The 12,079-nt window shown below is 45.3% G+C and overlaps 1 protein-coding gene across 2 annotated transcripts; it reads left to right on the top strand.

Moving 5' to 3' along the window:
* The first annotated feature begins 765 nt into the window (after nt 1-765).
* On the top strand, nt 766-11,955 carry LOC110519411 (serine/threonine/tyrosine-interacting-like protein 2). Of its 2 annotated transcripts, none has more exons than XM_036951307.2 (6): nt 766-983; nt 2,354-2,520; nt 3,926-4,044; nt 6,402-6,633; nt 7,302-7,519; nt 8,646-11,955. In XM_036951307.2, exons 2-6 carry the CDS (start codon nt 2,408-2,410, stop codon nt 11,399-11,401), a joined length of 3,438 nt encoding a protein of 1,145 aa, XP_036807202.1. In that variant the 5' UTR covers nt 766-983; nt 2,354-2,407; the 3' UTR covers nt 11,402-11,955. The 2 variants fall into 2 exon arrangements, with proteins under 2 accessions (XP_036807202.1, XP_036807203.1); XM_036951308.2 differs by having other exon boundaries at nt 823-983; nt 2,383-2,520.
* The last annotated feature ends 124 nt before the right edge of the window (nt 11,956-12,079 follow it).

Genomic DNA, 12,079 nt, shown 5'->3' with positions numbered 1-12,079 from the left:
TATATAAAAAAAAATTTAAGACTGTTGGAAAATCATTCCAGGTGAAGCTGGTTGAGAGAATGCCAAGAATGTGCAAAGTTGTCATCAAGGCAAAGGGTGGCTACTTTGAAGAATCTCAAATATAGAATATATTTTGATTCTTTTAACACTTTTTTTGGATACGACATGATTCCAAATGTGTTATTTCATAGTTTTGATTTCTTCACTATCATTCTACAATAGTAAAAATAAAGAAAAACCCTTGAATGAGTAGGTGTGTCCAAACCTTTGACTGGTACTGTATGTGTGTGTGTCTTGGTGTGTGTTAGTGTCTCTGTGTGTGTGTGTTTCTGTGTGTATCTCTGTGTGTGTGTGTGTGTGTGTGTGTGCGTGTCCTGGTGTGTCTCAGTGTGTGTGTGTGTGTCTATGTGTGTGTCTCAGTGTGTGTCTCTGTGTGTCCTTAGGTAGGTGTAAGAGCCCGACCCAGTGACTAGCCTGCATTCTCTCTATATATATATATATTTAGAGCCAGACACATTGTCAGCTGGAGATAACACAGACTGCAGACCCCCTAAATAGAATGACAATCAAACACACACACACACACACACACACACACACACACACACACACACACACACACACACACACACACACACATAATAACAGATTTATAAGACGAATCAGAAGTGCATCCATTGTCCATCTAAATAAACAGATATTTGTGTGTGTTTAACCAATTGCTGCACCTTTGTATCTGGACTTGGCTGGACCCCAGGCTCACAGGATTAATAATGTTCCTCTGAGAGAAGCTGTGGTGATGTCACAGGGGTGTAAGGTGTCAGGGGGAGTGTCCACAAAGGGGTAAGGGTGGGGGAGGGGGTGGCAGATAGGGTTGGGGACTCTCTTATAAGTTTGGTTTAGGTCTCTCTCTCGGCCCCCTACAATCCCACAGTCCCAACGTCCCAACAGTGAAAGGCGGACCACAGCTATAACCAGCTCAGGTAAGAGACAACGTCTGAGGTTAGGTTCACCTTTGTGGGGGGAGGGGTGGTTACGGGACAGAACTGTGGTATCTTCACCCTCTTTTCACTGCTCTGTCACACCACTGGGCCTGAAGGCTCTGTGCAGCTGTCCTTGTTGCTAAAAATAAATACTCAGGCTGACATACACACACACACACAAAACACATACACATATTCATGCTTTCAGTATAATCTCAGATGATTGCAGTTTTTCAGATGTGACAGTAAGTGACTGCCTGTTGACTATCAGTAGGGTTAAGAGTGATGAAGCATACGTACCTCATCATATTTATTGGGTTTATGTGATGAACAGTTGATACAGCCCTTTTCATCTCTCTAGTCTGTCATGATCCACAAATGGAGGCTGTGTGTTTTAGATGTTTATGTGGCTGTGAAGAAATAGCAATCTGTTAGAATGATGCACTTCTTATGAGGCAAGGTTAGGGTTAGGGTTATGGTAATGACAGAGACATTCAGGTTAGGGTTAGGGTTATGGTAATGACAGAGACATTCAGGTTAGGGTTAGGGTTATGGTAATGACAGAGACATTCAGGTTAGGGTTAGGGTTATGGTAATGACAGAGACATTCAGGTTAGGGTTAGGGTTATGGTAATGATAGAGACATTCAGGTTAGGGTTAGGGTTATGGTAATGATAGAGACATTCAGGTTAGGGTTAGGGTTATGGTAATGATAGAGACATTCAGGTTAGGGTTAGGGTTATGGTAATGACAGAGACATTCAGGTTAGCACTTAATGTTATGGTAATGACAGAGACATTCAGGTTAGCACTTAATGTTATGGTAATGATAGAGACATTCAGGTTAGGGTTAGGGTTATGGTAATGATAGAGACATTCAGGTTAGCACTTAATGTTATGGTAATGACAGAGACATTCAGGTTAGCACTTAATGTTATGGTAATGATAGAGACATTCAGGTTAGCACTTAATGTTATGGTAATGATAGAGACATTCAGGTTAGCACTTAATGTTATGGTAATGACAGAGACATTCAGGTTAGGGTTAGGGTTATGGTAATGATAGAGACATTCAGGCTTTAATGTTATGGTAATGACAGAGACATTCAGGTTTCCTTAATGTTATAGTAATGACAGAGACATTCAGGTTTCCTGGAACATCTTTCCAGGATCAAGAACTAGATTTTTTTTGAAAGAGTAATGTCTGCTTTCATAACACATAATTGTGTTTGGGAATCCAGTGAAAACACAGTAACTATCAACCATATTCTGTGTGTATTTGTGTCTGCAATAGTTTGTGTTTTGTCCATTAGTACATTCCTTGAATTCTAATCTGAGCTTGTTTCACCAATGAATTTCCTCTGTGAATCAGAGGAATTTCTGTTTCCCACATCCTTGAAGACAAGAAAGGAAGGATTGCGTTGCCATGGCGTCACCGAGCGAGGGCGATCAGACGGTGCCTGATGGAGAGAGAGAAAAGGAGGCGACTAAGGTCAAATCTATTCAGTCCCACTATCTCCGCTGTCCCTCCCCCAGCAGGTAAGCATACATGGAGACCCACTGTTCTTGTAGTTCTGTAATGGGAAATGACCCACCCAGGGCTGTCACGGCTGTTGAAGGAACTGGACCAAGGTGCAGCGTGGTGAGCGTACATTTTCTCTTTTATTCGAAATGACGCCAAACAAAACAATAAACAATACAAAACAAACCGTGAAGCTTCAGGCTGTGTGCCATTAACAAAGTTAACTTCCCACAAACACAGGTGGGAAAAAGGGTACCTAAGTATGGTTCCCAATCAGAGACAAAGATAGACAGCTGTCCCTGATTGAGAACCATACTGGGTACTTTACTTGTTCTGGGTACCATTGGTTTTGCTTATTAAACTGCTCCGGTTATTACCCAGTTCTGCTCTCCTGCGCCTGACTTCCCTGCAGCCAGTCACACGCCCCTTACAGGAAGACCCATTTGCGACCAAGCTTTAACGTCCTGACTGATGTCTTGAGATGTTGCTTCAATATATCCACATAAATTTCCTTCCTCATGATGCCATCTATTTTGGGAAGTGCGCCAGGCCCTCCTGCAGCAAAGCACCTCCACAACATGATGCTGCCACCCCCATGCTTCACGGTTGGGATGGTGTTCTTCGGCTTGCAAGCGTCCCCCTTTTTCTTCCAAACATAACGATGGTCATTATAGCCAAACAGTTCTATTTTTGTTTCATCAGACCAGAGGACATTTCTCCAAAAAGTATGATCTTTGTCCCCATGTGCAGTTGCAAACCATAGTCTGTCTTTTTTATGATGGTTTTGGCAGGTGGTTTCTTCCTTGTTGAGCGGCCTTTCAGGTTTTGTCTATATAGGACTCGTTTTACTGTGGATATAGATATTTATGTACCTGTTTCCTCCAGCATCTTCACAGGGTCCTTTGCTGTTGTTCTGGGATTGATTTGCACTTTTCGCACCAAAGTACGTTCATCTCTAGGAGACAGAACGCGTCTCCTTCCTGAGCGGTATGGCGGCTGTGTGGTCCAATGGTGTTTATACTTGCGTACTATTGTTTGTACAGATGAATGTGGTACCTTCAGGCGTTTGGAAATTGCTCTCAAGGGTGAACGAGACATGTGGAGGTCTACAATTTATTTCTGAGGTCTTGGCTGATTCCTTTTGATTTTCCCATGATGTCAAGTGAAGAGGCACTGAGTTTGAAGGTAGGCCTTGAAATATATCCACAGGTACACCTCCCAATGACTCAAATGATGTCAGTTAGCCTGTCAGAAGCATCTAAAGCCATGACATAATTTTCTGGAATTTTCCAAGCTGTTTAAATGTCCCAAAAGTGCCAACTCCACCCACCCTGCATGTCAGGCTAAATCAATCACACCCCCCCCCGGTTTGCTTAGTAATTATATTCATATGATTATGACTATGTCTCTATACTTTTGCAGTTTCTCCGTGATCTCTGAGTCCAGATTCTCCGTGATATCAGGGTCGGATGCCGAGAGCATCTATATGGAGCCCATTCACCTGTCCTCAGCTATAGCTGCCAAACAAATCATCAACGAGGGTGAGACACAGATTCATTCCACCAACCACACATAACTCACATGCTGTTTTTTTGCCTTGTGAGTGGATCTGAACATTATGATTTAAAACATCTAAATGAAAGCTTTCATATTGGCAGAATACAATTTTATAAATGCTGTTCACCTAGAGAAGCATGGCTGTCGACAAAGTGAGTGCTTGTGACTATAAGGTTCTATCTAGAAAAAGATGATTCTGAGATAATTGGCTTTGAAGTTCTGAACCCTCATTGGTTTGAATGAGTAGTTTGAACTACTTTTATCTTGTATTCTTTTGAACTTAACATGAATGTAGGTATTTAGACTACTGTATAGGTAGAGAACATTGAACAGAACAAGGCTGTTTCAATAACTACATGTTGACTAAAATACAGATAGAACCTTATAGTCCCAAGCTCTCGATAGGTTAAAGAAAGTTGAAGGGTGGAACCACAAAGAAAGCCGGGGAAAAACAGCCACCACTAGTCCTGTTTGCAGGTTCACCTTATACAGATCAGCTTGGGGCAGCCTAGTGGTTAGAGTGTTGGGCCAGTAACCGAAAGGTTGCTGGATCAAATCCCAGAGCTGACAAGGTAAAAATAACCCCCTGTTCCCTGGTAGGCTGTCATTGTAAATAAGAATTTGCTCTTAACTGACTTGCCTAGTTAAAAAAAATACTGTACTGGTGCCAAGCACATTGCGTGTGCCTGGCTCCACATACATATTGTATTTGTCCCATAGAGATAAAGCTGTGGTTTGTCCCCGAATGGCCAATTTAGCTTAAAAAGCAGTTAAATAATCAATGCTCTATTATCCAATAGGCGGTGTCAGAGGAAAGCCCATACAATTGTCAGACTCCAGTCACCCAAGTCATAGACTAGCAGCACGGCAAGCAGTACCGGAGCACCAAGTCTTAATAGCTTCTACCACCAAGCCATAAGACTGCTGAACAATTAATCAAATGGCCACAGGACTATTACATTGACCCCCCCCCCCCCCCTCCATTTGTTTTGTACACTGCTGCTACTCGCTGTTTATTATCTATGCATAGTCACTTCACCCCTACCTACATGTACAAATTACGTCAACTAACCTGTACCCCTGCACACTGACTCGGTACCCCCTGTATATAGCCTCGTTATTGTTATTTTATTGTGTTACTTTAAAAAACATTTTTACTTTAGTTTATTTGGAAAATATTTTCTTAACTCTTCTTGAACTGCACTTTTGGATCAGTGGGTCCCACATGGGACGTTTGAGCTAACATAGGCTAATGCGATTAGCATGAGGTTGTAAGTAGCAAGAAAGTTTCTCAGGACATAGACATATCTGATATTGGCAGAGAGCTTAAATTCTTGTTAATCTAACTGCACTGTCCAATTTACAGTAGCAATTACAGTGAAAGAATACCATGCTATTGTTTGAGTAGAGTGCACAGTTTTGAACTTGAAAAGTTATTAATAAACAAATTAGGCACATTTGGGCAGTTTTCATTCAACATTTTGAACAGAAATTCAATGGTTCATTGGATCAGTCTAAAACTTTGCACATACACTGCTGTCATCTAGTGGCCAAAATCTAAATGGAACCTGTGCTGGAATAATACATTATTGCCTTTCTCTTGCATTACCAGATCTAATGTGTTATATTCTCCTACACTCCTTTCACATTTCCACAAACTTCAAAGTGTTTCCTTTCAAATGATATCAAGAATAGCCCTATCCTTGCTTCAGGGCCTCAGCTACAGGCATTTAGATTTGGTTATGTCATTTTAGACAAAAATGTTTTTAAAAAAGGGGCGGATCCTTATGAGGTTTTAAGGGCTTGTAAGTAAGCATTTCATGGTAAAGTCTACACTTGTTGTATTTGGTGCATGTGACAAATAAAGTTTGATTTGATTATACTGTAGCATTAGAGTAATCACCTCTGTCTCTTACCTGAGAATACAATGTGTTCATTATGGCAATATCCAGCTAGGGACGTCCAAGCCATTATCCATAGCTAGACTGTCTGATTGGGGTAATGCGTTCGCCAACACACCACAATTATGCTCCTAACTAACTTTGAATAGGTTACTTTGCTTTCTAACAGTGTGTCCCTGCAGCAGCTGTCTATCCTTAACGGATGCTGTCTGCAAATGTGACATACTCCTGGTATGGTTTGTAAAGACTGACACAGAGGGTGGGGAGTTTTGCAGCACAAAGTTATTTCCTTCAATCTAGCCACTGTCTGTAGCCTACTTACACGTTTAGATGCAATGAATTATGTAATATTGTGGATTAGGCAGTAGGGTGTGTGTGTGTGTGTGTGTGTGTGTGTGTGTGTGTGTGTATCTGAATAGTCTGCTCTTTCCTTTCCTCAGAGCTCCCAAAACGGGGTATCAGGACAGAGAGTACCCCAGACAGCATGTTGGAGACAGCGGAACAGCTGATGGTGGAGGACCTCTACAACCGGGTGAAGGACATGATCGATGACCGCAGCCCCTATAACACCCCCTGTGTGATGGACATCCAGCGGGCCATGGTACAGGACCGCCTGGAGGCCCCCAACAACCCCGTGGACGAGGTGTGGAACAACATATTCATCGCTGAGAAGTGAGTCACTCACTGTGCTGTGGAAGTTACTGTATGCATTACATATCCCCATACACGCATCACACACAAGCACACACACACACACACACACACACATGCTCCGCCCTTCAAAATACAGCGTTATATGCATAGCTCATGGAACATCATTCCAGACAGATTTACCCCCACCTCACTTTCACCATAGACAACTTCACTGAGTGTCAATAGAATGACAGATAGATAGCTGTTCACCTCCTATGGTATAATTAAGCAACAAGGCCCGAGTGGGTGTGGTATATGGTCAATATACCATGGTTAGGGGCTGTTCTTATGCACAACACAACGCAGAGTGCCTGGATACAGCCCTTAGCCGTGGTATATTGGCTATATACTACAAATCCCAGAGGTGCCTTATTGCTATTATAAACTGGTTATCAACGTAATTAGAGCAGTAAAAAGACATGTTTTGTCGTACCCGTGTTATACGATCTGATATACCACGGCTGTCAGCCAGTCAGCCAGTCAGCATTCATCCCTCGAACCACCCAGTTTATAATACTTTGTAAACGAGTCTATTTCGGGTCAGTGTACTTGTCATGGATACTCCATGTCCTTACCAGCCATTTCATAACCGTGACTCTATGACCACAACAACAACAGCGTTGCTTGTTCCTTCCTCTGTTTTGCAGATCTGTGGCTGTCAATAAAGCTCGTCTGAAGCGCATGGGTATCACCCACATCCTGAACGCTGCCCACGGTACCGGGGTCTACACAGGGGAGGCCTTCTACGCTGGCATGAACATCGGCTACATGGGTATCGAGGTAGATGACTTTGCAGAGTCTGACATCTCCCCTCACTTCAGAACCTGCGCTGAGTTCCTGGATGAGGCCCTGTTGACACACAAGGGTGAGTCAGTGTTCTTTTGTGTGTTCTTATTGGTGGATCAAGGCCCAATTCTCAATGTGGTGGGTCACCTCAGACCCTACAGCCTATGCATTTGTAGATCTACCTGGATTTGATTGATGAAAGTAATATGGTGAAACTTCCACCTATCCTACCAGACAGCGAGGGAGAGCTATTACCAGGATATTTAATGGATACGACGTTCATAACGTCTTCTTGTGTGATCTCGTGTTTTTCTCCCATTTCCATGGACCTTGAGTCTGGGCTAACCTGGACATAGTAGAACCAATCTCTGTATTGTTTGCTTTGGCTTAACTGGACTCAGTGATGATGAGGCTTGGAATTCAATCTCTAGACCAATCCAGAGACTACTTGGAGTTCCATCTAGATTCTAGACTAATCTATAGACTACTCCTAATTACTCATCATAACCAGGGGTGGCCGTCAGTCTTATTTTAGGGAGGTCACTCAGAGCCAATGGACAGGGATAGCCTAGCTATATCTGGACTCTGTTTAGGCAGGTGAATCATCTTCTAAAGCTTTTCAACCCCCCCCCCCCCCCCCCAACTCTAATTAAACCCCAAATAGATTAGATCCACTGACCGCTTGAGTTAAATAAACACTTATTTGTTAAGAATCAGGTTAAATGTCAGGCAGGAGTAACTAGTATTCATGTCATAGGTTTGGGTCTGCGGGGCCTCGCGGTCCTTTCCGCTACAGGGAGGGAGTAGGCAACGTATCACATTTCAAACCTGGCACCTTGGGGGTTATCATATCATGGGTTATGATGTCAGAGTTTATACCTGGGGGGGGGGGGTACAGTGTTTAGGAGTGATACAGTCACAACTGGAAGGGAATACAGCCCTCTGCTGGTTATAGAGTGTCCTTGCAGAGCAGACGTCATGCTGGCTCTACCTGCACATAAAATGTATTAGCCTCCTACAGCTACAGCTGTTATCATCAAACTGGTACCTGATACTTTCAGATTCATGAAATCAGTATTGTCATTTGCTTATCCCTTACGTTGCAAATGTATCTTTAATTAACTACATGTAAACACTGAAAAATAGTTATTTCTTATGTCAAGTGTAACCAATGGGAAGTGTGTTTTTGTCTTCTTCTCCTGCAGGTAAGGTCCTGGTGTCCTCTATGATGGGCGAGAGCCGCTCCGCTGTGCTGGTGGCTGCCTACCTCATGATTTTCCAACACATGACCATCATGGAGGCACTGACCACTCTGAGGAAGAAGCGACCCATCAACCCCAACGAGGGCTTCCTAAAACAGCTGCGTCAGCTTAACGAGACGCTACTAGAGGAGCGTGATGACGATGATGACGACACCCTCAGCCAATGCTCCGTCATCGACGCCCACACTCGCGCCCACCTGTTTGACGACGAAGAGAGCATGATGGGCGTGAAGGCCCACTCCATCATGATGGAGGAGGAGGAGGACAGCCAAAGCGTGATGAGTAGCGTGGCCTCGTCTGCGGCAGCCGCCGCCCTCAGGGACGGTGTTTTTGGAGGGCTGCGGATGGGCCTGGAACGGGCAGAGACAACAGAGGGCCTGGCCCTGCCTGGAAAAGACGCTGGCGACGGTGGGGAGGATGCAGAGGATGGGGATGAAGATGGCATGAGCATGATCCGCGAGTGGCAGAGGAGGAATGAGAAGTACCAGAGCGAAGAGTGGTGGGAGCAACAGCTGATGAGCGAGGCTGGGGACGAGGAGTCTCTCCTGGGGGGCATGCAGGGTCCTGGGGCAACAGAAGACCTGGAGAGCGTGACCAGTGAGGACGTCCAGGCCATGAAAGAGCGCCTGAAGCGGCGCCCGCGGCACTCCCCCTCAGAGTCAGTGTCCACGGCCAGTTGCAGCAGCTACTCTGACCTGTGGAAGCAGCGTCTGAAGGAGATCGAGGAGCAGGCGGCAGCGCGCTACCGCAAGAAGGACGACGACAACAACAGTGAGAGCACGGCGATGGAGGGGATACAAAATAAGAAGCAGACAATCAAGGACGACGTGGAGAGCGTGCTCTCTGACACCAGCTCCATGTACAACTTCTGCAAGAGGAACAAGGAGAACCTAACTCCCCTGGAGCGCTGGAGGGTGAAGAGGATCCAGTTTGGCTGGAATAAGAATGATGAAGGGAGGGATGGGGAGAAAAGAGCCGGGGGTGTATGGGGCAGTGGGGAGCAGGGAGATGGCGATGCTGAGGCCCACACTCCGGCACTGGAGGACGTCAACCTGACAGCCTACCAGACCTGGAAGATGAAACAGGCAAAGCGGCTTGGAGAGGACAACAAGGCAACAAAAGATGACATTGTGGAGATGAGCCGTGGCGAGGACTCGGCCACAGCCAAGAGGAGACAGAGGCGGGAGGAGCTCCTGGAGCGCTCGCGGAAGACACTGGAGGAGAGTCAGTCCATGTGTGGCTGGGAGACGGAGAGCTCCATGAGCGGAAGCACCCTGCCGCTCTCTGCCTTCTTCGCCCAGCCTGACGGCTCACAAGCCGGACGTGTTGCCAATGATGACAACATGTCCATGCTGAGTGGCAGGTCTTCTGTATCCCAAGCCCGCAGCACCAGATCTCAGGCCTCTATGGGCTCAGGAATTCCACAGGGCATTCCCCAAGTCCCCATGATCCCTGTGCCCACAATGCAGGGACCTGGTGGGGAGCCCATGGTCGACCTGTCCAGCATTCAGAACTGGATCGCCAATGTGGTGTCCGAGACCCTCATCCAGAAGGAGCGTGAGATGAGCCTCCCCCCGTCCCAGGCTGGATCGGTGCTAAGTTTCGGTGGGACATCTAGTGTGTTAGGGCCAGCAAGACGTGGCTTGGACGATGACAAGGCTTCTATGCTGAGTGGAGCGTCCTATTCGAGCTCGCTGGCTCATCACGGTGTCAGTGCTGGCAGGGCCGAGTCTGTGCTCTCTGGTAGAAGTGCTGCTTCTTCTACCAGTAATCTCTCCAGCATCTCCGGTCTGGGCTCCCGCAGGAGCAAGATCACCACCACCAGCGTGCCCCTCTACAGCCTTTTTGCGGACCAGGTCAACCTACAGAAGCTGGACTCCATGGACAAGCAGATGCAGTCGGAGATGAGGAACAAGATGGCCTGCTACGGGGTGAAGAAGATTGTCGAAGATAACAAGCGCAGCACACTCTACAAGAAGAAGAAGCCCAAGGACGAGGGCGAAGAGGAGGAAGAGAAGGAGGATGACTATTTAACAGGAAAGATAAAGACGTCTCTCCCACCTGCACCAGAGAAAAAGAAAGCACCTACGCGAAGCTATGGCCTTTCGGGCTGCCTAAATCTCTCCACCGCTCTGGAGAAAGAAAAGAACACCAGTGTTGATGATTGGCTAACCAACGTCATGCCTCCTTCAAGGAAACCAGCGTCCTATAGTGCAGAAGACGAGACTGATCCAGGGCCATCTGCCTCCGTGTATAACTTCGGGGGTCAGAGGGACTCGTCTGAGGAGGAAGACGAAGAGGAGGAGTATGAAGTCGCATCCAGATATCGCTCCAGATTCCAGGCAGACACAGAGTCACGTGTACTTGGCAAATTCTCTTCCAACAGCGTGGATTCCAGCAGCTACAGGACTAGAAGATCCTACACAGCCACTGAGGAAGAGGAGGAAGATGAGGAGAGTTATACATCGAAGAGGAAGTTTACTCATCACTCACAATATGAGAGTGGAGGGGAGACGGAGGGGAGGATAGAAAGGAAGGAAGAAAAGGAAGAGGAAGAAGATGTCGACAGATTCCTCAGCGATCTTAGGCAGAGGTCTCGGGCTCGGGCTGAGGCAGAAATGCAGGACGATGACATCGTTGCAGCTTGGAGGGCACAACAAGAATCCAAGTCAAATGGTTACAGAAGCAGTGACTCTTAACCAATCAAAGACAGTGTCACACTTACAGTAGGAAAGAAACTCAATCCAATGTTAATATGTTTCTTCAGCTAATAAATTAAAATTGCACACTTGCTACACAAGCCGCCTTTCTTAGAACATCGCTTGTGGTCTTTTTATTTTCAGAAGTGGGGTGACCTTTATAATTATATAGGTAGTTGTTATAGATCATTCTGACATGTAAATACTCATCTAAATCAAATATCTAAGCTTTATTATAATGGAAAAGGGAAAATGTGCACTTTGCTTTCTAAACTCAAACGAGTTTATTTCTCATAGTCAATTTTATAATCAAATGGACGCAAAATATGAATATTTAAATATTGCCTCAGCCTAACTGCATTGCTTGTGCAGTGCAAGTAGAGTAACACACGTCTGCTGTTTGTTGCATTGATTGTAAAATGCAACAACTAACCTACAAAACAATCTAAACTAGATTACTGTTCAAGACAAAATATTTATGCTGTACAATTTTTGGAGCACAAACGCGATCCATTTCAAAGCATTTATAATTGCAATAAATGTTAAAGCAATTATCTGGTTGTTTTATTTTATTTTTTATCTCATTCCTCATGCCTAAGGACACTGACCTGGATTCTAGTTGATCACATCTTTAACGAAAACATGAGACAGAGTTAGAAGAATAGAAGACAGAATAAA

Source organism: Oncorhynchus mykiss, chromosome 18 (genome assembly GCF_057628025.1).
Source record: "Oncorhynchus mykiss isolate SJ-2025 chromosome 18, ASM5762802v1, whole genome shotgun sequence".
Taxonomy (NCBI): domain Eukaryota; kingdom Metazoa; phylum Chordata; class Actinopteri; order Salmoniformes; family Salmonidae; genus Oncorhynchus; species Oncorhynchus mykiss.
Note: the sequence above shows the minus strand (reverse complement) of the source record. Positions and strands in the feature narration are given on the sequence as shown.

Coding starts and splice junctions, on each gene's coding strand:
- LOC110519411 (XM_036951307.2), top strand. CDS start 2,408: ATGGCGTCACCGAGCGAGGGCGATCAGACGGTGCCTGATGGAGAGAGA. Junction 4,045..6,401: donor CAAACAAATCATCAACGAGG/GTGAGACACAGA, acceptor TCCTTTCCTCAG/AGCTCCCAAAACGGGGTATC. Junction 6,634..7,301: donor AACATATTCATCGCTGAGAA/GTGAGTCACTCA, acceptor TCTGTTTTGCAG/ATCTGTGGCTGTCAATAAAG.